Raw genomic sequence first — 26095 nt, 5'->3', positions numbered from 1 at the left:
GTATCAACAGGAACACAAAGTCCTGTGTTGAAACTGCCACAGAAGCAGACAAACAACTCATCCTTGCTCGCATCTCAGTCCATTCTGTTGATTCTCCTTCCCCCATGACTATACTGACGACTCCCTCTGTGAGCTGTATTGCTCTCTTCCTGCTTTTTCCACCCCATGTTGCCCTTTTCCTCATCTTCCTTCTTAACTTGCTTCTACAATTCATTTTTACCTTTTTGTCTATCATTTTTGCTTTAAAAGTTATTTATTGTGCCAGAGGGATTGATACAGACCAAGAGAGAGATCGTCTCTATCCACAGGTTCACTCACCAAATGTTGGCAACATCCAAGGCTAGGCTGTGACAAAGCCAGGACTCTTGAACTCAGTCCAGGTTTGCCACATGGGTAGCAGGGACTCAGGTACTTCAAACCATCATCTGCTGCCTGCTAGAATGTACATGATCAGGAAACTGGATCAGAAGCAAAGGAGCTGGGACTTGAACAAGGCACTCTGATATGGAAACCGGGTGTTTTGAGAGGCAGCTTAACATGCTGCACCATTATACCTGCATTGCTTTCAAATGTCATAACTCCCCTTCCTCTTTTTTTATTTCTCTTGTCCTCTTTCTTCCCCTCCTCTTTTTCTTCTTCCTTCATTGTCAAGTAGTAACGGCACTATTTCATGCGTTTCTAAACAGTAATGATGGTCATGTTTATCATTTATTAATAGCTTTGTATGTCCTGGACATTGAGCTAAGCTTTTTACATATGTAAAATTTTAGTTGGTAGTGCTTGAGATTCAATTGAAGGTCCATTTAATTTATGTGTAGTTTGATGAAAATTATGCTGGCAGCTTTGAATTTACATTAATATCTGTTGACTAATGAATTTAGACTAATAAAGATTGATTTAAAAGTTCTAGACTTGTGATATAAACTTTTAATAAAGTATATAGCCTTAAGGTATATACTTTGCCTTAGGATAATTTTTAAAATTGAGCAAAAATACTTGATACTTGATGTGTAAGTACTTAAAAGGCAGTGGAAAATGAAATAACATTAAAATTATATTAAACTGACTGTTAATGTCTTTTATGACATTGTTAATCTTTAAAATATTGTCTGTTTTTTCTTTAGAAAACAATTACAATACTCATCAAAAATATGTAATTCATAAAATAAATTCACTAGATAAAATCGTACCCATATACAACAATATTTAGGAATATCTGAAATTAAAAATTGGTGGGTAACATAAATAAATCTAAAGTTTCTTGTAAGTAGATTATTCATTTCAGTGAAATATTTGCTGATTGGCTTCCAAGGAGAATTTCACTATCAAATTTTAAACAAAAAAAATTTTTAGAAGAATTTAGATAGAACCCAAACCTCATTGTCCTCTAAGAATATATGGAAGTCATATTTGACTTCCTGATTTGCTTTATTTGAATCTTTCAAAAAATAAAAATATGAAAAAGCATTTGCTTTATAATTGTAGGAATTAAACTTGAATCACGTGTATAAAATAATATTAAATCACAAAAATTATAATCCTAAAGCAAGTGAAAAAGCAGAATAAACATTGTTTAGGGATGAGTGGAGTACAATAAAAACAAAGACAGCTTAGAGAGCATTTCAGATTCCTTGAACAAAACGTAATGGCGTTTTGTGAGGTGCATAGTGTCCTGGGGAGTGGTATACCAGACCCGTGGCCAGTGAGCAGATCATGAAGGTGGAAAAGAAATGGCTAAAACTTTTTAAACATGTTCTTGAATTTGTATGCAGCCAATGAAACATGATCTTATTTTAGGAAGATGAGTGTAGCTGAAATATGGAGCATATATTGTGTGAAAAAATAGTTGGAGAAGGGAACACCATTAAAAAGTGACTACAGTGATCAGAGATAAAAATTATGAGTGGCTGGAATAAACACAGAGTTAAAATATTGAGGAAGGGACCAACTTGGAAGTTATTAAGGAGGTAGAATTCCTTGGACTTGTGATGAATGAACATTGGAAGCTACCCAGGATGACTCCTGGGTCTTTATTGAGGGATTGCAAAGAAGAAAAAGTATTAGAAGAAGACAAGTTTTGTTTAGAATAAGCTGAAATTGTGATGCATGAGGGATATTTAAGGGAATAGTCCTAATAGGCAATTTGACATATGGAATAACATTGTTAAAGAAGTTGTGTGGATTTTAGTAATAAAATGAACATAAAAAGGAAGATATGTTATCTTCCATAACTCTGATTTGCTGAGTTACTAGCCCTTAAGGCTTCCGGATCTGGCTCAAAAGCCCATGAGAGCGTTTCAGGCACGGAAAGGCAAGACGCTGTGGTAAAAAATGACCTAAATGAAAGATCTCTGTGAGTGAGATCCCTGTGGAAAGAAGGGGCCATCAGAGAAGGAGGTACCTTTCTCTGAAGGGAGGATAGAACTTCCACTTTGACTAAGGCCCTGTCTAAATAATGTCGCAATTTGTGGACTGAAGAGGCTTCCATAGCCTTGGCAGCTCATGACAAGAGCCTCAGGTAATCACTGATGTCATAAATAAGAGTGTCAAGTGTTAAATCAACAACAGGAGTCACTGTGCACTTGTTCCCCATGTAGTACCTCTGTCCTTAATGAGCTGTACTATAAGAATTAATGGTAAAACTAGCTTTCAAACAATACTTAGTACTTTGCGTGTCTGTGTGAGTGCAAACTGTTGAAATATTTACTTAGTATAGAGTTGATCTTCTGTATATAAAGATAATTAAAAATAAATCTTAATGACAAGAGGGATGGGAGAGGGTGTAGGAGGTGGGATGGTTTGGGGGTGGGAGGGCAGGTATTGGGGGGAAGAACTGCTGAAATCCAAAAGCTGTACCTATGAAAATAATAATTTTAATAATTTTAACTCAAGTAAATGTCTATTAAGATTTTTGCATCACAAGGATTTTTGTGACATTCTCAATTTTTTATTAATGGTCACAAAGGGAAATAGATATAATACACAGATCAGAGGAGGCAAAGGTAGGCACATATACCTAGTAACATCCTTTATACCTAGTTATTAAACAATGTTATGTCTACTAATCTAGCAGTGTTTTAAATTTAATAGTTTTAGCATTGATGTGAAAGTAACATACATTTTCATTTCTAGTGACAGCTTTATCTCTTACACTGTTTTCAAGCATACTTTATCAATATTTAGAATGAGCTATAATGATATTCATAAAATACTATTTGATTAATCCTAATACTACATTTTATACTAAGTAATAATTCAAAGTAAAAAGTGGTATTCCAGTGTGGTTAAGGAATTGTTTTATAAAACTGCAAGATTTAATAAATAGTTTAGTAACAACAAAGCGTAATGTATCTACCCATTACATATTTGCATTTAAGGGACAGAAAATGAAATTTAAAAGAATTTCCATTAGATGTTGACTAAAGGAGGATTTGTTTTTACTTAGAACATTGATCATTGAGTTTCATGTAGTGATTTTTTTGGGACCAATTATACTGCTGGTTTTATTTTCTAAATAAAACTTGCATATAAAAATTACAACACATGGAGCAGGAATTTAGCCTACGTGTTAAGACTTTCAGAAATGTCCTCCATTGGAGTACTTGTACACTCCCACTGTTGACTCCAGCTCCTGCCAATGCAAACCTTTGGGTCATATCTCATGTAGTCGGGTTCTTGCTTCCCATGTGGGAGACCTGGATTGAGTTCCTTGCTCCTGGCTTTGGAATTGGCCCAGCCTGTCATTTTAGGTGACTAGAAAGTGAACCAGCAGGTAGCAGTTTTGTCTGTCTGTCTCTCTTTCTCTCCATCTCTCTGCTTCCCAAATAAATAAGAATTTTAAAATGTAACATATACCCCCTAAATATAGAACAATTCAGTTGTTTCCAACAATGTACATGTTAATGATAAATAAAACTTAAAATAAGGAGAGAGGCAAAGGAATGATAGACCTACATAATAAAGGACACAAGATACAGGTTGATTACTCTTTCTCTCAAATGCCTGGGACCAGAACTCTTTCAGATTTCCCAAGTTTATTTCGATTTTGAAATATTTACATAGACTTTATTTGTTGGTCATCTCTAGTATGGGAAGATCCTAAATACAAAATGCTCTGAATGTAAAAATTTTTGACCATAATGTCAGCATTCAAAAGGTTTCTGATTCTAGGATATTTCTGTTTTAGATTTTCGGAGTAGGACTACTCAATTATTACTAATTTTGACATTTCAGAAATGGAGGTTTAACCAGATTACTTGGCATATTAATAAGAACTAGAAGACATTAAAACAATATCATTAATCATTATATTGCCAGTGAAAACTGGAAGGTGAAAGAGAAAGAAATGTTGGGAATAGAAAAAACTACTGAGTTCTCATGATTATATCGGGTGAGAAAATGGTTTCAAGAGCTAGAAGATCTCACATTTAGAATTATCAGTGTTAATCTCAGGAACAAGTGAAAATAGAAATAATATGTTAGTTTGTTATTGGGGCTAGGGTGAACGAAAATTTCCCTTTTGACTTTATATACTTTTATATGCTTGTGTGGGGACATTTGACAATGTTATATATGATATGATATAAGCAATTTTATAATTGTATATTGTCCAGAGTTAAAAATAATTAATATTCTTTGAAATTTATATGTAGTATAATGGGAAATATATCTCAGTAGTAATAATAGATAAGTACAATGATTAAAAATAAATTCATGAAAAATGCACATTAAACTTCATGAGTTTCAAATTATTTTATTAAGTTTTATTTCTGTTTTTCCACAAATTTTTTGAAGTACTTTATATCTGTGGTTTTATTTCATCTTGTTTTTACTTTTGCTTATGAGTATTTTATAAGAAAATTGGAGGATAACACATTACATGGATTTCAGAATTTCTTTAGTTTGCCAGTAAGGTTTGATCTGTGATACCAATTTGTCTGGTGACGTTTGATTCATGGCAGCTGTTGTTTGCTAGCCATTGTTACCCTGTAATGCCGTGCTGAGTCTGCAAGTGCTTTGTGATCATCTTGCCTCCCTTATGCTTATGTTTCCAGAATGCTGTCATCAGCATGTCACTGCTAATGAATGACTGCCTTGAAGCCTTTCGAGTCACTTCACAGTTTATCATAAGCATATTTATATACATTGAAATGAACTTAATACCATAAAACATAATACTCATAATCCCCTAAAATGAATCTTTTCTTCTAAATAGGAGTCTCACTTTTAAACTATAGTGATAAAATGGGTAAGGCATTATATCCTGATCTTCTTCAATGAATATATCAAGCAAAAGAACTAGTTAGAGGCATCTACCATATTTTCCAAATGTTGTTGCTGACAAGTTGCTGTTTTTACTGATAGAATTTTTTGTTTGATTTGTTTGTTTTTATATAGGAACAAATTTCAAGGTTGAATTAAGGACATATGCATGTTATATCGGTCAACACTACTATTCTCCTAGATCTTCATAATAACTATATTGATACCACATTATTACAAATTGGTTGTGTGTGTGTGTATCTAAAGGTTTAGAGAGAACAATAAACAATGCTCTTTTTTTTCTGTCCTAAATTCAGAACTAATTGAAAAAAATGATTCAGAGAAAAACTGAACTATAACTATACTATGCAGTGTAGTACAAACCTGTATGAAAATATAGCTGTATGTGCTTCCAATTCATTCTTCGCTGAGATGAAGTGACCCACAAGAGTTGCTGACACAAAGGGAACTTTGCAGCGATCTCCCAGTGGGAAATCGTGTATGCTCATGCATAGAAAAGCTGAGATTTCATCCTGTGGACAGGTCATGCCGTTAAGAAGTGAACAGGTTTCTTTATGCCAAGGTCACCTGCCCCTTTATAGAATATAGATGAAGAGTGAGATAAAGAGAAAGAAACCAGAAGACTACTTCTAGCAGAATTCCCTTCAGGCAAATATGGGTCAGGAATGGACAATCTGCCTGACAAATAGAATGTCTATGCTTAGGCCAGGATGCTGAGAGGAAGAGGACATTTGGGACTTGATGTATGGAAAAAGTCCTCTAGTCTCTATTTCCTATAGAAGATGTGTGTACATTAATTATGTATCTCCCTGTTTACCATCATTAAATATCTCACTGAATGGATATCTCATAGCTTTCCTACTCACCATATAAAATAGAAACAAATGTGAGAATGGAATCCACTTACTTTTCTTGAAACACAGAAATAATAATCTGTGTATGAAAATAAACATTTTTTCACTTGACAGTAACAGCCTCAGATACCTTTTTTGTTTTGTTCTTGTTTTCTAATCCTCACTTTTCCCCCCGTAGTTCCTTATCTACCTTTCATTTGTTTCATCTTAAGGCATTTGTGCAGCCAATAGTTGCTAGAATAACCCTTTGGTTCATATTTTATTTCTAATCTGTCTCTCCTTAAATGCACATACCACATATACCAGAAATTTTACTAGAATTGACATGTTACCATTATTAAATTCTGTATGGCAAATGCTTCTATCAGTGGTCTCTGATGCTGTTCAAACCTTGTTTGTCTTCTTTCATTCACTTGTCTTATCATTTATTAAAAGTGTATTGAGATCCCAGTGTTATGACACAGGGGTTAAGTTGCTGCTTGGAACAGGAGACTTGCATCCTGTATTGGAGTGTCAGGTTCAAGTCCTGGCTACGGCATACTCTGAACCCAGGGTTTTTTCATTTTTATTTTTGAACAAATTTCATGTTTTTCATATATATAGATGTAAAGCATAGTCATACTGCCCACCCTAGTCTCCCTTCTGCCCCCACTCCCACCCTCCTTCCTTTTTATTATTTCTTTTAATTTTTACAATGATCTACTTTCAGTTTGTTTTTTACCCATAAGATTAACCATATGCTAAGTAAAGAATTCAACAAATAGTAAGAAAGAAAAAAGAACCATGATTTCTCAACAGCAGAGACAAGGGCTATAAACAATCATCCAATTTTAAAATGTCAATTTTACTCATATACATTGCATTTTTTGGTACTGTATTAGTTACCATGAGATCATAGTATTTGTCTTTTTGGAACTGGCTTATTTAAATAAGTCTAATGGTTTCAAATTGCATCCATTTTCTTGTGAAAGCCAGAATTATGTTCTTTTGTATGGCTGAGTAGTATTCCATAGTGTATATATACCACATTGTCATTATTAGTTATCAGTTAATGGGCATCTGGGTTGATTCCATATTTAAGTTATTGTGAACTGAGCTGCAATAAACATAGAGGTTCAGATAACCCTTTTATATGTTAACCTCACTTCCCTATCATAAATCCCAGGAATATGATTGCTGGTGTATATGGTAGAACTATTTTCAAATTTCTGGGGTGTCTCCATATTATCTTCCATAGTGGCTGCACTAGTTTACATTCCCACCAATAGTGGATTAGGATACCTTTTTCCCTACAGCCTTGCCTGCAGTTATTGTTTTTAAAAATTCATTCATTCATTTGTTTGTTTGAAAGGAAGAGTTATAGAGAAGCAGAGGCAGACAGAGAAAGAGAGGTCTTCCATCCACTGGTTCATTTCCCAAATGGCTGCAATGGCCAAAGTTGGGCCGATCCAAAGCCAGGAGCCTGAAGCTTCTTCTGGGTCTCCCACACAGGTGCAGGGGCCCAAGGACTTGGGCTATCTTCCACAGATTTCCCAGGCCATACAGACAGCTGGATCAGAAGTGGAGCAGCCAGGACTTGAACCATTGCCTGTATGGGATGCCAGCACTGCAGGCAGCAACTCTAGCCACCACACCACAGTACAAGACCTCATTTGTTTTTTGATATCTGTAGGAGAGCTATTCTAACTGGGGTGAGGTGAAACCTCAATGTGGTTTTGTTTTGCATTTCCCTGGTGGCTTGTAATCCTGAGCATTTTTTTTTCATGTGTCTGTTGGCCATTTGAATTTCTTCTTTGGAAAAATACCTGTTCAATTCCTTTGCCCATTTTTTAACTGGATTATTTGTTTTGTTGTTGAGGTTTTTTTTTTTTCAGGCAGAGTGGAAGTGAGAGAGAGACAGACAGAGAGAAAGGTCTTCCTTTTCCGTTGGTTCACCCTTCAGTGGTCACCGTGTCCAGCGTGCTGCGGTCAGCGCACTGCGCCAATCCAAAGCCAGGAGCCAGGTGCTTCCCCTGGTCTCCCATGTGGGTGCAGGGCACAAGGACCTGGGCCATCCTACTCTGCACTCCCAGGCCACAGCAGAGAGCTGGACTCAAAGAGGAGCAACCGGGACAGAATCTGGTGCCCCGACCGGGACTAGAACCCGGTGTGCCAGTGCTGCAGGTGGAGGATTAGCCTATTGAGCCACAGAGCCGGCCTGTTGTTGAGTTTTTTGAGCTGTTTATAGATTCTGGCTATTAATCCTTTATCAGTTTCATCATTTGCAAATATTTTCTCCCATTCTATCAGTTGCCTCTTCACTTTGCTGAGTGCTTCCTTTGCAGTGCAGAAGCTTCTTAGCTTTATGTAATCCAGCTTGCTCAAGTGTGTGGGAGACAGTTGATGGTGGTCCAATATTCAGGTTTTTTCACCCACATAAGAGATCTGGGTGGAATTCCTGGCTCTTGCTTCAACATGGGCTAGTCCTAGCTGTTCTGGACATCTGGAGAGTAAACCAGCAAATGGAGGATTTCTCTTTCTCTTTCTGTCACTCTGCTTTCAGATAAATAAGTAAATCTTAAAAAGTACTGAGTACTTAAAAAGTACTGAAATGAAGGGCAGTTCTAACCAGTGGGCTGATTAAGGATGAACTTCATATTTCTTACTTAAATTTCAATATCCATTATTCAAACTGGGCATGGGTACATAAAAGGTAGTTTTAATTTCTCATTGTGAATAGTGTCCAGAAGTTTTAAGTTTTATGTCATTATTGTACTTTTTGGTAATTCTAGTGAAGTTTTTCTGATGTGCTCTCATTAAAGGTAGGTGAAAATAATCAATATGATGTCATTTAATGTTGCTTTTTAATTCCTGAGTTTATCCTTGGCCTTGGTATCATTAACCAATCTCAATGATTTTCTCTTTAGTTTTTTGCTTTTGTTTTGTGTAAGTAATCTTTTATTGATGTTAGGGCCCCTTAGGAGATAGTGGTCAATGTCTTTTTGACTCACCTACTTTCTAGTTTAAACTTGTCTCACAACACTTTGTGAGCTTCACTTGTTGGATTATTTTTCAATTTTAAAGTTAGCTTTCCCCCTCTTTTAAAAGTCAGTTTTTCAGAATATATCTCCTTTCATAAGCTTAACCTTAAGATCCATGGCTTAGAATCTAAATGTACATCTATACTGTCTTGAGCAGACTTTGTGTTTTCCTATAATGTTGAAAAATTCTTTTTCCTAACTTAAACCTACTCCAGCCAAACTTTCTTTCACAAATTTGCTGATTTTATTTATAGTATTGGGTATTCTTTGGGATTATAGCTTTTACATGAAATACATTAGTGGATTATAAACAATTTTAAATAAATTCTTCTGTAAAGCAAAGTAGCTTAATAGATTCCACAAGAAAATAGTGCATATTGGATGATTTTCCTTGCATATGTGATGTAGAGGCACCAACACTATTTTTAAGCTTTTTTGAAGGTCAGAATACCTTTTAGAAGGGCTGCCAGGATTTGGAGGCAGAAAAAGGTTTTCATCCTTTCTATCCCACTGTCTTGTTTGATCTTTAGCCACTGACTTACTAAGTATCAGCTTCTTATTCTTTAAAAAAGGGTCAGTGACAGAGACATCACATGCTATTGAGAGGATACACAAATTTACACGCACGCACGCACACACACACACACACACGTACGTGGTGGTGGTGGGGGTTTCCGCAAAAACTCATGGAAAATGCATGGATTTCAAATTTTTTTGCACCAAAATAAGTTTATCTTTCTTTAATTTCATGAAATTTGTGTCATACATATGTGTGTGTGCATGTGTGTGTGAAAGACTTGATGGAGTGCCTGTCATACATCTATATTCTGGTAGTGGCATTTCTTATTAGTTATAAGTGTTACAACCATAAAAACTACAAAAGGAAAGAGAATGTGAATATATCTAAGTATTAGTAAGTTTATAAGTTAAATATATATATTGGGACCAGTGCTGTGGCATAGGGGGTAAAGCTGCTATCTCCAGTGTTGGCATCCCATATGGGCAACTGTTCAAGTCAGGGCTGCTCCACTTCCAATCCAGCTGTCTGCTATGGCCTGGAAAAGCAGTAGAAGAGGGCCCAAGTCTTTGGGTCCCTGCACCTGTGTGTGAGACACAGAAGAAGCTTCTGGCCTCAGATTGGCCCAGCTCTGACCATTGCAGCCATTTGGGAGTGAACCAGTGGATCGAAGACTTCTCTCTCTCTCTCTCCATCCCTCCCTCCCTCACTCCCTCTCTCTCTCTTAAATAAATATTTTAATTAACTATATATCTTTGATTTACATGCATTTACTTTTGATAATTGATTTAGCAGATATTGTTATATTACTTTTAATATCAAATGAAACCACTTGGAAATTTTGACAGAAAAACTACAATTTTGTTCATACAGCAGTATGATGTAACATTTAAAAACTTCCACATATTCAGGACCCAGATGAGACAGCAATTGAATAGCAAATGTAAATAATGAAATTTCTCATTTTCATCCCATTTTTATTATATTTTTCAATATAATATGCAGATTCTTGTTTTTTCTAAGCACACAAAAACTAATCATAAATGAGAAAAAAAAAAGGATGTGTTTTCTTAAGACGTATTGATATTGTCATTGCCTGGTAAGAAAAACTTCAAGGTAATTAGATAATTTTCCTGGAGTATAGATATATTTATAACATTTATCTACCAGATGTTGAGTTGTTTTAATTCTCTACTATCCCTCTGAGAGAGATTAGGTGAAGGAATTACAATGTGTGCTTACATAGGAGAATACTGAAGGAGAGCCACATTAAATTACATGGAGTAAATTAATTGGTGATAAAGCTAAAATAAAGTTCAACATACTTCAACTGTTTCTGTTTTCCACATGGCCTCCTTCTGACTGCCTTTCTTATCTCTTATATAGGGTGAAGGAAATGTTTTTATTTCATTTTATGTGACTTGAAAGGCAGAGTTAAGGGGAGAAACAGAAGGAGATGGAGCAGGGGTGGTGGGGGTAGAGAGAGAAAGGGCTCTTCTAGATACTTATTCCCTCCCCAAATGTCCACAATGGCCATGGCTGAAGCCCAGAGCCTAGAAATCCATCTGTCTCCCACACATCTCCGTGGCAGGAACACAAGCACTTGGTCCATCTTTTGCTGCTTTCCCAGGCACATTAGCAGGGAGCTGGATTGGAAATGGAGCAGCTGGGCCAGGAACCAGGGCTCATCAGTGATGAGTTTCACAAGCAGTGGCTTAACTAGGTATGTTACAATGCTGGCCATGAAGGAAGTATTTAAATAAGTTCTGTTGTAATATAGTAAAGATATTTTTATGAGTTTTAATTGTGAAATAATATTTTATGAGATAAATATCAAATCCTTGGGCATAGCATTCTGTCTTTTCTGACAGACTTGATTTATCCTGGTGGCCTTATGCCTTACTCTTATCTCTTTCACTGACTCTGCTTAGGCAATTTTAAGCAGGTGGCTGTTTATGCATATCTTTATTATGGCCTCTCTACAATCCCACCACCCAATCATAGATACTTCTTTAGTACATTTTCTCTTTGCTTATCTATAAATCACTTTTTTATTATATATTAAATTACCCAATCCATAAATACCATCAATCTTGCAGAAATTTAAGTACTAATAGGGAATTGTCTTCCAGGGGCTGCCTAGTCTTTTATTTCTTCTAATTTTATGTTATAGGAAAATAATAATAAATGTTCATATAATTATTGCCTTCTATTACTCTAAATAAAGTGTTTCTTAATTATTTTGATCCAAGCTTATTGAAAACTTGTAATTTACTCTCCATATTTGAATAGAGCATAGAGGTTTATACACAGTAGAAAATTCAAAAGCTCATAATTTGTTGTGATTACCAGCTACAAGGACTAACAATGAAAATCTTCAGAAATGTATGTTTTTCCTCCGAAAATAACTTTTTTTATTTAGGATGTTTTTGTTTATTTGTTTTGCTTTGATTAGGCTATTGGTTAATGAAGCTGTTTGAATTTCTCATTTCTCTTTATTTGAATTTCCTAAGTCTTATAACCCAGACCAATGAGCCATGGAAGCCCTTGAAAATAGAAATGTGAACTGAAGCATAAAGGAAGCATTGCCAGCTGTTTCCCCAGCTTTGTACATTAGTGGGCAGTCTCTAATTCACCCACAAAAGTCTGTCTACCTACAGACTTACAATAAATTTACTTTTCAGATACTGAAACTTCCAATCTATTTCAAAAGGAGATAAGCAAAATTTCTAAATGATGTTTCAACGATAGCAAGTTTCATTAATTCTTTTACCTATAACTTCTGCTTTCTGCTATTTTCTCCAAGTCAATGCAAGTCAGAATACTCACAAATTGATCCTTCTCTTTTAAAGTTCAGTTTTGGGGGGCAGGCATTGTTGGGGGGTTGGTTATGCTGCTGCCTGGGACCACACACATCATATTTCAGTGTGCCCCTTCCGTTCACAGCTACTCCATGCTTCTGATCCAGCTTCCTGTTAATGTGCTAGGAGGTCCAGAAAGTGTTTCTGGCTCCTGGCTTCTTCCTGGCCCAGGCCTGGCTATTAAAGGCATCTGAGGAGTGACCCATTGGATGGAAGATCTATCTTATTCTCTACCCTTCTGTCAGTTTGCCTTTCACATAAATACACAACATTTAGTTTGGAAAGAGCAACCCCATTTTCACTCATCTTTTTCAATCAAGTAAACTTTTATGTCATAGGACATCTTTATTTTTTTAAATACTTATTTGAAAGGCAGAATGAGAGAGAGAGAGAGAGAGAGAGAGAGAAATCTTCCATCTGCTGGTTCACAACCCAAATGGCTATAAAGGATGGGGCTGGCCCAGGCTGAAGCCAGCTGCCTGGAACTCCATCTGGATCTCCCACATAAGTGAAGGGGCCCAAGAACTTGAGCCACCTTCTACTGCTTTCCCAGGAGTGGAATTGGAAGTGAAGCAGTGGGGACTTGAACAGGTGCCCGTATGGGATTCCAGCTTCATAGGTGGCAGCTTAACTCACTGAACCACAAAGCCAGCCCCCATCACATCTTTTTTTTTTTTTTTTAAGGTTTATTTTATTTATTTGAAAGGCAAAGTTACACAGAGGCAGAGGCAGAGACAGAGAGAAAGTCTTCCATCCACTGGTACACTCCCCAAGTGGCCACAATGGCTAGGCTGGATCCGGATGATATGATCCAGAGACAGGAGCCGCCTCTGGGTCTCCCATGTAGATGCAGGGGCCCCAGACATTTTCTAATTAGGGAAGCTTAAAAGTATGAGATATTAATAGTGTATAAAGTATTTCCTTTCTGTTTTTCAATGAATCAAACTAAATTCTGTTATCCAAAATTGTATATACTTTGTGAAGTAGCTCAGATATCTTAAAATCTTAGATAGAATTGCAGGGAAGAGTGAGGGCGTAGGGAGGGAAGGGCAGGGAGAAGAGGGAGAAGGAAAGAGCATGGATGCAAAGGGAGAAGGAAAGAATTCTGTGCCATTGAAATTCCTGAGGGTATTCTTTTTTTTTTTTTTTTTTTTTTTGGCAGAATAGCTTTCCATCCTGAGAAAAAGTGAATTAAATCAGTTTTTATTGTTCAATTATTATGCAACTGTTTTATTAAGCATTACAAAAGAAAATGGAATGAAAGAAATTCTCCTCTGAAGCAAGATAAGTCAAAACCAGAATTTAGAAGAGTCATGCAAGCATCTTTGGAAATTTTCTTAAATTGGTTAAACTTTCTAAATTACATTGTTCTCCTGTAAAGTGGGTGGCAGTAATAGTAGAAGTCCTAAGATGAATTGTGCCCTGGCAAGCATGTCCTGCTGTTACAGTCATACAGGAAACATGCTACATAATAAGTAAGTTCAAGATCTCATTTTTCCTTCCTTTTTCTTTTTGAATGACATATTTAGGAATGAGAAGCCCTCATCCCGAAGTCCAGTCAAATTAGTTGACCCATAATTATTACATTTTCATTTGAAATTTGATATCTCAAACTTGCTACTTGCATTCCTGCCCTTACCTCTTAATCATAAAGTTAACTGATTCTTTCCTGGAAGTACAGATATCTACATGTGTAGGGGTTCTTGGAGAGAATTAACAAAACATAAATAACTAAGCAAAATCTAAATGAGGTTCCATGAATGGTGTCATTTATTGAAAATGTTTTTGTTTTAAATATAAATTCTGTGGTACTTAATCAGAATAATATCAATTTATCAAAATACTCTAACAGGAAAACAACATACAAGTTTTTTTTTTTTTTCTTTCAGATTTATTTATTTATTTGAAAGGCAGAGTTACAGAGAGGCAGAAGCAGAGAGATCTTCTATCCACTGCTTCAGTTCCCAGATGGCCACAAAGGCCACAGCTGGGCCGATCCAAAGCCAGAAGCTTGTTCAGGTCTCCCACATGGGAACAGGTGCCCACGGACTTGAGCTATCTTCTACTGCTTTCCCAGGCCATAGTAGAGAGCGGGATGGGAAGTGGAGCAGCCAGGATTCGAACCAATACCCATATGGGATGCCGGTGCTGCAGGCCAGGGCTTTAACCTGCTTCACCACAGTGCTGTCCCCCAGCATAAGCATTTGCTTTCAGATTTAAACAAATCATGTCTCTAATGTTCAACTGTGATTTTGACTTTGTGGCTCTTGTACCAGAAGAAAAATGCTTTAAGTTGGGATTGGTGTGACCTGAAAATGAAAGTTCTACATATTTAAGCTGTTTTGAAAAACACTAAATGAACCAGGTCACATGTGGAGATCATGAATTGCATTCTAGTCAAATTTTAATAACTGAGAAATAATGGTGTAGAAGCACTTGGCTAACCAACAATACAATTTTGTTTTTCATGTTACAGGAAAAAGTCCAGCATTTACAGAAGGCATTTGCTTCAAGAGTAGATAAATCCACACAGACTGAACTTCTAGGCTATGATGTAAGTAGCTATGTAAAACCATTTTTATCTTCTTTATTGGTATTCAGCCTCCACAGCTTATTTACCTCTGGTGCTGCTGTGTCCATGCATTGATTTAATGGGACTTAGGACTGCAACATTCATCTTTTGCTCTTACACAATTCCCAAATACCTCCTGAACCTGAAAAAGATAATTACAGGCACCAACTAGCATACCAATGTCTTATTAATTTTTTTAAACGAGTATCTCTAACATAGTCTCTTGAGTAGTGAATTTGAAGACGTGGAAAAACATGTTAAAATAATGGGGCAATTTATTTTTAAGAAAGTAGTAATTTATTAACAGATTAATAAAGTTACTATGTTTTCAGTTACCAAGTGGCAAGCTCATCATTTTAAAATGCAGATACAAGAAAGAAAACAACTGTGCAGAGAAATTTATAATATTTTAGTTCTTGGGCTTCAGTGCAGGCAACAGAGTTTAATTGAACATAAATATTTTTTCTGTGTATGAAATACTTGTGAAACTGTCAAAATAGGATTGTAAAACCTGTTTTCAAGCAATATAATTTCTAGTAACAGTGGATGATTTTGAAAAACTTTGATATAAATACCTGTCTTTTCTTAAACACAGCCATTAAATTTGCATTTTTCCTAAGTTTATGTCTTTAAACTTCTTTTGATACAAAAAATAAGGGAACTATCATCATCATGTAGCCAACATTTGTAAGACTCTAGTGTTCTGTGTAACACATTTATTAATATTATTTCTAGTGCTTTCTTCAGAAGAGATATAGAAGGGCAATAATTTTTATAAAGATGCATACTATAATAATGGAATATGTTTATAAGCACGTCTTCAGTATATTAAGCCATGTACAATGTGGACATTGTGGTGTGGCATGGGGCTTCCACATCCCATACTGATGTGCCTGGGATTGAGCCCTGTCTTTGCCTAACCATGCAACTTCTGTTAATGCGCCTGGGAAATCAAAAGATGATGGTTCAGGCTGCTGAGTCCCTGTCACCCAGTGGTAGATGTGGATGGAGCTCTTGGCTCCTGGCTTTTGCCTGACCCACTCTTGGCTGTTTGTAATGAGCATTTGGGGAGTGAACTAGCAGATTGCACATCTCTCTCTCTCTCTCTCCCCCCCCCCCCTCTGTCTCCCCCTCTCTCTCTCAGTGTTTTTCACGTAAATAAAACAAAAGAATAAAAACTTATTATTTTTATGTTATCTTAAAAACTATATTAATATATTTAGTTTAAACTCTATTAGGAAATGAAAGTTTTGAATTTAACAAAAACTGTTTTAAGATATTTATGTGCTTTATTTTTTAATTTAGAAATTTTCTGAAAGCTATACTTTTGAATTTTTCTATCACATTGATTTTAATATGTGTTCATTCTAGAAACTGAAACATTTTAGATAATCCTATGACTATAATACTTCTGGAATGCCAGTGTTATATAGCATTTAAATAGTGTTGATGTTTGTTTTTAAAGAGAAACAATTTTAATGAAGCTTTAGAAGGATTTACTATCAGTGGTTCACTGTTAGTGATTGCTTTTGGAGGATTTGTTTAAAATATTTCCAAAAATAATATTTATGTATCAATCCGTAGGACATAAACCCACTGTGGATTTTATGAATAATAACCTATGTATTTATAAAGCTGCAAATTAGTGAATTATTCCCTAAGAATATTAATACTGTAATTCCCTTAAATCTCATTTCAACATAACAACATCGAACAATTCAGGTACTCAAAGTCAATTTAGAATCCCCTATTTCAAAGTCATCAGTTTTCAATTGAATTAATTAATTCCTGGAAGGTAAGTTACTTGTTCACTACTGTAAGAACTTCCTGAGAATCTATGCTTCTATTGAAAGTAATATGTTCTTGAAACAGGAAAAAGTGAAAACACTTAGGTGTTTGGATTCAATTACTCCATTTGACTCAATTTAAGTAAATGGGTTAGGGTGACTAAATATTTATGAAGATCTGAACATACATATAAAATGTAAACTTTTGTGTGACTTTATTAGTTTTTTAATTTATTCAAAAGAGTTATAGCAAAGGAGGGAGAGACAGAAGGAGGAGAGAGGTCTTCCATCTGCTGGTTCACTCTCCAAATGGCTGCAATGACCAGGGCTGAGCCAAGCTGAAGCCAGGAGCTTCATCTGGGTCTCCATGTGAGTGCAGAGGCCAAGCACTGCTCTGCTGCTTTCCTAGGCTGTTAGTTGGGAGGGAGCTGGATTGGAAGTGGAGCAGCTGGGTCTTAAACCTGTGCCCATAGGATGCCAATGCTGCAGATGGCAGTTTTACCCGCTATGCCATAGTGCTGGTCCAACACTATTAGTTTTACCAGGTTGTGAGCATTAGTTGCTGGGGAATGAAAGGTATGTGTGACTGTGGCTAAAAAAAAATGTCCTACATGAAGGCTCTCCACGAATGCAACCCCAGTAGAAACAAGAGAACATCAAAGAAGGATGCACTTTTCTCTGAAGGGAGGAGAGAACTTCCACTTTGCCTCTAGGCCCTGTCTAGATACTGATGGAAACTATGGTCACAAAAGGCTTCCAAAGTCCTGGCAACTGATGGCAAGAGCCTGGAGTGATCTCTGACTTCATACATAAGAGTGTAATTGTTAAATTAACAGCAGGAATCACTGTGCACTTACTCCCCATTCAGGACCTCTGTTCTAAATGGGTCTTACTGTGAGATTTAACTGTAAAACTTGTTCTCAAACAGTTTTTTTTATATTTTGTGTGTGTGTGTGTGCACAAATAGTTGAAATCTTTACTTTGTATAGCCGTGGTCTTCTGTGTATAAAGTTAATTGAAAATGAATCTTAATGGACAATGGGACCAGCAAAGGGAGAGGAAGGAGGAAGTGGAGAGGGAGTGGAGGTAGGAGGGCAGATATAGTGGGAAGAATTGCCGTATTCCTAAAGATGCACTCATGAAATGTATACTCATTAAATAAAAGGTTTCTAAAAAAGAAAGAGAAAGGTATGTCTGTGAAAACATCTCTGCTACCAGCAGTTATCCTTACATCATAGCTACTAGCAGCCCTTCGCCAATTTGCTGTGTATTTCTGCAAAGTTCTTTCTGTAAAATTCATTACTTCCTGGCTATTTAATTCTCTAAACATGTAAATAATAACTGAAAACGAAGCCATGACCTTGGTTATTTTTCATTTAATCTTCATTGCTTGTTTTCACATGTGACTATGAGAGCTTAATGTATTTTGCTGGTTTGAGTTAAGGTTAAACAATCATTCTTTTTAGTAGTCCCCAAAGAATCCCCTTGTACAAGTGCTTGTGAAAATTTGGCTAGTACTTATAGAATAGTAATCTTTTCTGAAGATTTCATGTTTCCCTATTACAGGCAAATTTTAGGTTTACTTCTTTCCCTCAAGTTTCAGTAGTATTGTCTATATAATAAACTGACAATAGATAACAAGAAGGACACACAAATTTTATCATATGTCTACACTTTGGAGTGTGAGACTCAAAGAGGAGCGCAAAGGCTGACCCCTTAGGTGGAGCTTAAAACATAAAGGCTTGGGTTTCTAGGCCAAAGAAAGATGGCACAGATTGTGTAAGGTGGGGGCAGAGGTGCACAGCAAACAAGGGTTATATGTTATGCAGTTGAGGTCCTCCAGGTAATAGTAGCTGGTAGTCTCTGTGAGCTGTCAGGCCTACAGTCCCTTCTTCCTATGGGAAAATCCTTTTGGGGGTGAAGGGGGCGATAGCAGTTAGAAAGGTCAGTGGCTGTACTGGTGTTACTTCACTAGTGTAGGTCGAGGTACACTTCTTTTAAAAAAGGACAGCTTTTCAGAATCACTCATGGGTCTGCAGAAGTTCACTGTTTCTCTGATTACCCAACTCAAATATGCCAAAGAAATGTATTTACATTGGGATCCTCTCCCACAATAAATTCTAGGACATACTATCAGAATCAGCAAATTAAGCACTAAATTATGCATATAGAAATGTATGAGGGGCCAGTGTGTGGCGCCGCAGGTTAATGCCCTGGCCTGAAGCGCTGGCATCCCATATGGGCGCCGGTTCTAGTCCCGTCTGCTGCTCTTCAATCCAGCTCTCTGCCATGGCCTGGGATAGCAGTGGAAGATAGCCCAAGTCCTTGGGCCCCCGCACCTACATGGGAGATCGGAAGAAGCTCCTGGCTCCTGGCTTCAGATCGGCATAGCTCTGGCCGTTGCAGCCATCTGGGGAGTGAACCAGTGGATGGAAGACCTCTCTCTCTGTCTCTACCTCTCTCTGTAACTCTGGCTTTCAAATAAATAAGAATAAATCTTTTTTTAAAAAAGAAACGTATGAAAATAATTAGCTTTTTAAACTTTTATTTAATAAATTTCCAAAGTACAACTTTTGGATCATAGCAGCTTTTCCTCCCATAACCTCCCTCCCACCTGCAACCATCTCATCTCCCACTTCCTCTCCCATCCCATTCACATCAAGATTCATTTTCAATTATCTTTATATACAAAAGTTCAATTTAGTATATACTAAGTAAAGATTTCAACAGTTTACACCCACACAGAAACACGAAGTATAAAGTACTGTTTGAGTACTAGTTATAGCATTAATTCACATAGTACAACACATTAAGTACAGAGATCCTACACGGGGAGTAAGTGCACAGTGACTCCTGTTGTTGATTTAATAATTGGCACTCTTATTTATGATGTCAGTAATCACGCGAGACTCTTGTCATGAACTGCCAAGGCTATGGAAGCCTATTGAAAATAATTAGCTTTAACTATAGTAATAAACTTTAGGCATTTTGTATTGAAAAAAGTAAAAAGCAAATTGTTTTAAATAAATATATTATAAATAAATAAGGCATTTTAAGTATGATGAATTGGGTGACTATTGAAAAATGAGATTAGTAATTTAAGTTTTTCTATTACCAAGAGAAATTTTCTATACTTTCCAATATTTATAATTTTTATATTTTTATATACAATGAATCAGTTATTCTTTAACTTATAATACTTGTTCATTTTTTCTCAGGAGATATGGTCTGATTTTAATTTTCACAAATATGGTATACTCGGTTTTACTTTGTGAAAGGCTTTTACTAGAGAAAAGAAAAATACTGTAGAAATCTTGTACATTATGGATGATTCTTATACTTGTTTGCCTTCTTTCTAAAGCAATCAATACTAGACAGAAATTGTTCTTTACAGATCATTATAGATCATGTTTCAGTGACCTGAATGTCAGAATATATGAGACTACAAGTCACCATTAATAAAATTTCCTTGGAGAGATAACTGTTGCTGTGCATTTTGTTTGAGATAGGAAATGAAATCCACAGAAAACATTAATTATAATGAAATCTATTAAAAATCCACCACAGTGAGTAAGTTTAGAACTTGGACGATAAACTGGCATCTTGTAACCTGTTTGTCAGGAGACTTGAAACTGATGTTCCTATACAGTGTGCTCTGATTTCTAATGCACAGGGCAAGAATTTTTAAAGAGTAAATTCAGAATATCCCAGCATGTATCATAAACACAATAGTTCTTATGATGAGGGAGATTGTTAAATAAATGAGTGTGTCTTAAATAATCAATGCCAATTTAACCTATTTCACCTTCCACTATCTGCCCAGGCTTAGTTTATTGAAATATCGAAGAATAATTTCTTAGGTGTCACTTGTATTATTAAAACAGGGTAGAAGATGAATAGATGTAGTCAATAGCAATGTTGCCCAGTACAAGATTACATTAAGAGGCAGGGAAGATTTTCTGATTACATCAACTATATCACTAGATGCTTTAATCTAGCACATATGCCGTCTATAAATATTTTATAGCTTGAAACACTGCAAATGACAGTTTGATTAAAATACATGAGAGTGACTTGCCAGATTTTGCAGTGAAGATCTTATATTCTGATGGTGAGAAAATTCAGGTACTTTCATTACTTTGATATTTTTTAAAGAGATTTGTTTTTTATTTGAAAGGGGCAGAGTTACAGAGAGGAGGAGAGACAGAGAGACCTTCCATCTGCTGTTTCATTCCTCAAATGGCTATAATGGTCAGGGCTGGTCCAGGCTGAAGCCAGGAGCTTTTTCCAGGTATCCCAAGCACTTGGGCCATCTTTCACTGCTTTCCCAGATGCATTAGCAGGGAGCTGGATCAGAAGTGGAGCAGCCAGGACTGGAACTGGTGCCTGTATGGGATGCAGGCAGAGGCTTACATTGCTATTCCACAACGGTGGCCCCTTATTTGACATTGTAAAGGGAAGCTTTTTTCATGACTTTTTAGTTTTTATATAATGTAGATTCTGTTAAAATATTGCTGATTGACTTTTTCCCATATTAGAACATTGATTTTTTTGAGTTTGTAATAAATAAGTTTGCTATGAATTAAATTGACATGATTTCTAGAACATTGTTAACAGTGTTTCTTTTCTTTCATATATGAGCTTCCCTCTTTAATCCCTCATAAATTCCAGTGTATCCCATCACTTTTAGTCTCACATGCTTGCTACCTAATTTATATTCTTTCAAGACTTTTCAGTAGTACTTGGTTTTGTATTCTTTTAAACTTTTCTTTATAAGTAGTTGATATATAAAAATGATACATAATTATGGATTACTACATTATGTTTCCGTACATGCATACTATTACCAGTTGCAGGGGGAGAGCAGTTCCCGGAGCAAGTTTCATGGACTCTTTTCCTCAGCTAAGTATAGAAATAAAAAGCCGGGAAAAAATTTGTACAGAAGCACAGAAACTTTTATTTGATTGGCAAGCAACCCAAAAACGTCTGGTCCTAGAGGAGATTAGGCAGAGTGCCAGAGTGGGACACTGGCTTTAAGGAAGTGTCCTGGGTTTTTAAGGTATTACTCTCTGTTCATTCTATTGGAGATGCCCATTGCATGGGAGTTTCACATAGGTATGTTGATTGGCTTGGGGCTCATGAGATAGCAGGGTCTCTTGGAGACAGCGTGATTCTCTTTAGGGGCTTGGCCCCCTCCTCTGCTAGCTCTGTGTGGAAGATTGCAAATTACCTGAAGGCGTGATTTTAAACTGTAATGTCACACATGCTGTGCAAGAAGCTACAGTGGGGGAGATGCCAGTCAGTCTGGAAACAAGCTTTCCAGCCACAGCTGGCAGCCTGCTTGTGGAGAACATTCTATCCACATCTGAGGGTTCCACAGATTCCCAGCCTCACTGAACAGCCCAATCAGGGTAAATATATTTATTATTTCAACAGTGCAATCTTCCTTCTTTCCTTCCTTCCTTCCTTCCTTCCTTCCTTCCTTCCTTCCTTCCTTCCTTCCTTCCTTTCTTTTTTTTTTTTTCAGCCAGAGTTAGATAGAGAGACACAGAGAGAGTTATAGATAGACAGAGACAGAGAGAAGGGTCTTCCTTCTGTTGGTTCATTCCCCTAATGGCCGCCACGGCTGGCATTGTGCCGATCTGAAGCCAGGAGCGGGGTGCTTCCTCCCAGTCTCCCATGTGGGTGCAGGGACCTACATACTTGGGCCATCCTCTGATGCCCTCCCAGGCCACAGCAGAGAGCTGGACTGGAAGAGGAGCAACCGGGATTAGAACCCAGGGTGCTGGCGCCACAGGCAGAGGATTAGCCAAGTGAGCCATGGTGCTGCCCTGTGCAATATTTCTTTAGAATGAAAACTTCCAAAATTCATATCTATTTTTTGAGACAAGTATACAGTGAATAAACATTATCTTTGTTTACCTTACTGGCCGTAGTACCTGAGAGCTTCTTTGTTCTCTCTGGCTATAAGCTAGAACCCATCAGTCAAACTTAGGAGTAAACTTTCTTTTGATTATGCCTGAACCTGACTCTGAATATTCACTATGTTTCAAAGTTTGTCTCAGAGGCAAATGAACTATAAGAGTATCCTTCTTTCATTGCATATATTTAACTCTTAGATTTAATAAGAAGTACTTGTTAGTCTTGAATTTGCAATATATTAAGTATTTTGAGCTATCAGATATTTCATCAAATATCAAATTATTAATTAATGATAGTCCAATTATGGTTTTCACTTGGCCATTTGAAACTGATAGTTGTTGTGTCATACATATTTTGTCCCAATTATATATATATATATATATATATATAGAGAGAGAGAGAGAGAGAGAGAGAGAGAGAGAGAGAGCACGCGCGCGCCTAAGTCAGTTTGGTAATGGATGCCTATACCACTGTGTTTTTCAATATTGTGACATGCTGTCCAAATAGCAAGCTTCGCTTTCTAAATAATGTTTTCTATTTTTATGCTTGAGAAATAATAATGCTATTTTCTTTATGATGTATATGTTGAAAAACTTCTTAAAACACCTGTATATTTCCAAATCTCTAGTTTTCTTAGATTTAATTTTGGAGGTGCTACTAATAGCATTAATGTACAAGGAATTCTAAAAAAAGGTGAGGAAATAGTTCATCATAGCTTATTCATGTAAGAATGATTCATTTTTACTGTAATTGCTTTATTAGCTGTTGGAACAATGGAGCTTTTGGTATTATGCTACAATATTATGTCAGCCTATGGATTAAGCCCCATTCTAAGAACCGATTAACCTCAATTGGGCTGTCTCATTAAACTGCCAAATAACTATAGTTTGCTAAAACTTTGTTTTAGTTCCATTCATAGTAATCCTTTTTGTTAAATTCTGTTCTTCCGATCATGTATGAATTACACCTAGTGTTTATTAGAAAACTGTGTTTCTCCTCATGTTTCATTTATTTATATTTACTTATTTCAACGGACTTCTGTTTGCAAAATTTAAAAATCAGCTTTAAATACTGAGTTATATATTCCAGGTTGGTTTGGGGGGGGGGGGACTATAATTTGTCCCATTGTTAGAAAGCTAGCTTTCAGACAAGATCATTGATTAACAACAGAGGCAGATAATCATCTCCCACAGATGCTTCTTAACACGGAATGGAGGAGTCAAGGGTTCTCCGGTGGTGAGTTCTGAGGACATCACTTTTGGAAATCATGCATTCATTCAATAAATATTATCATGTTTCCCCTAGGAGCCAGATTCATTTATAGGCACTTAGGATACATGCTTTATAACCCCAAAATGAATATTCCTGAAAGGAGCTTGTCGTTGGTGAGGGCATACTGAAAATAAACAATGAGGCCAGTGTTGTGGTGCAGCTGGTAAAACTCACTGCTGCTATGCCAGCATCCCATATGGGTGCCCATTCATGTCCCACCTGCTTTACTTCCAGTTCAGCTCCCTGTTAATGACCTTGGAAAGACAGAGGAAGATGCCTAAGTGTTTGGGCCCTTGTCACCCAGGAGGGAGACCTGGATGGAGTTCCAGGCTCCTAGCTTCAGCCTGCTCCAGCCCTGGCCGTTGTGGTCATCTGGGGAGTGAACCAGTAGATGGAAGACCTCTCTCTCTCTGTCACTTCTTCCTTTTCTGTAGCCCTGAATTTGAATAAATATTTTTTTTAAAAAAAAGAGAAAATAAGCTGTGTGCATAGAAGGTGCTAAGTACATTACAAAAAAAACAAAAACAAAAACAAGGAAAGAATAATTGTGAATGTATGACATGGGAGTTCCCATTACTATTAGAAATCTTAATCAGAGTGATCTGGGTAGTTCTGAAGTTGAATTATCAGATTTGAGAAGGAGTGAAGTGAAAAATACTTAATTTTAAAAATCTCTGCAATGTATTCTTTGAAAATCTCTTGAAGACCTCTCAGTATGAAAGAAATTTCCTTAGCATTTTTATCTTTGCTATAGTCTTGAAACATGTTTGTACCTTGAAATAGTTGTATATCTTGAAATAGATACATAGATATAGATACCTGTGTCATAGAGTTGTAGGTCAGCATTTGTGTATTCATACATAGGATAATTTTTTTTTCTTTTTTTCTTTTATTTATTTATTTTTAACAGGCAGAGTGGACAGTGAGAGAGTGGGAGACAGAGAGAAAGGTATCCTTTTGCCATTGGTTCACCCTCCAATGGCCGCTGCGGTAGGCGCGCTGCAGCCGGTGCACTGCGCTGATCCGAAGGCAGGAGCCAGGTGCTTATCCTGGTCTCCCATGAGGTGCAGGGCCCAAGCACTTGCACCATCCTCCACTACACTCCCTGGCCACAGCAGAGAGCTGGCCTGGAAGAGGGATAACCGGGACAGAATACAGCGCCCTGACTGGGACTAGAATCCGGTGTGCTGGCGCCGCAGGTGGAGGATTAGCCTATTGAGCCGCGGCGCCAGCCATACATAGGATAATTTGAGAATATACTTTATGTCATAGGTACAAAAATTATTTTATTTGCTATATAGTTCTTATAGAAGCTAGGATTATATATATTTTTATGTGCACATAAAAATTAATATAAATATTTATGATGTAATTATATTGGTTATACAATTATAGTAATGAAATTATAAAATTTTAACTTCATATAATCAAAGAAGGTATTATAATATATAAATGGTTATTTGAATTTTAATATGATTCAACTATATTTATACAACTAAGTAGCTGGGCATGTTTTTGTCCTATTTTTATTTTTTTAAGGTTTATTTTATTTATTCAAAAGGCAGAGTTACAGACAAAAGAGAGAGAGAGAGCCAGAGGTTTTCCATTCCCAAATGGCCACAATGGCCAGGGATGGGCCAAATCCAAGAAAGGAGCCAAGAGATTCTTTCAGGTCTCCCACACAGATGCAGGAGCTCAAGCATCTGGGCCGTCTTCTGCTGCTTTCCAGACACATTAGCAAGGAGCTGGATAGGAAATGGAGCAGTTGGGACTCGAACTGGTGCCCACATGGAATGCCAGCGTCATAGGCAGCACCTTTACGTGCTATGTCACAATGCTGGCCCCATCTTATTTTTATAATTCTTACATGTACTGTTTCTTTTAAAGGTAGTAACTTCTAGAAACAGCAAAGTTTCAATAGGCAGAAATTATAAAACCGTATATGTTTTAAAACAATAATGACAATTTTTGCAGTAACATAAATATAGAACTTTATTTTTCATGTTA

At 36.7% G+C, this 26095-nt stretch overlaps 1 protein-coding gene across 1 annotated transcript in view; it reads left to right on the top strand.

Annotated features, from left to right (window-relative positions):
• The window catches only part of CCSER1 (coiled-coil serine rich protein 1), a 1228673-nt gene that overhangs the window by 560396 nt on the left and 642182 nt on the right, over positions 1–26095 (top strand). The window contains exon 8 of the mRNA XM_062199158.1: positions 15012–15089. Coding sequence (XP_062055142.1) covers positions 15012–15089 — 78 coding nt within the window. The remainder of the gene's footprint in view (positions 1–15011; positions 15090–26095) is intronic.

The sequence above is a fragment of the Lepus europaeus genome, chromosome 8, assembly GCF_033115175.1.
Source record: "Lepus europaeus isolate LE1 chromosome 8, mLepTim1.pri, whole genome shotgun sequence".
Lineage (NCBI taxonomy): Eukaryota > Metazoa > Chordata > Mammalia > Lagomorpha > Leporidae > Lepus > Lepus europaeus.
The sequence above is the reverse complement of the archived record's forward strand: the minus strand, read 5'-3'. Positions and strand labels throughout refer to the sequence as shown.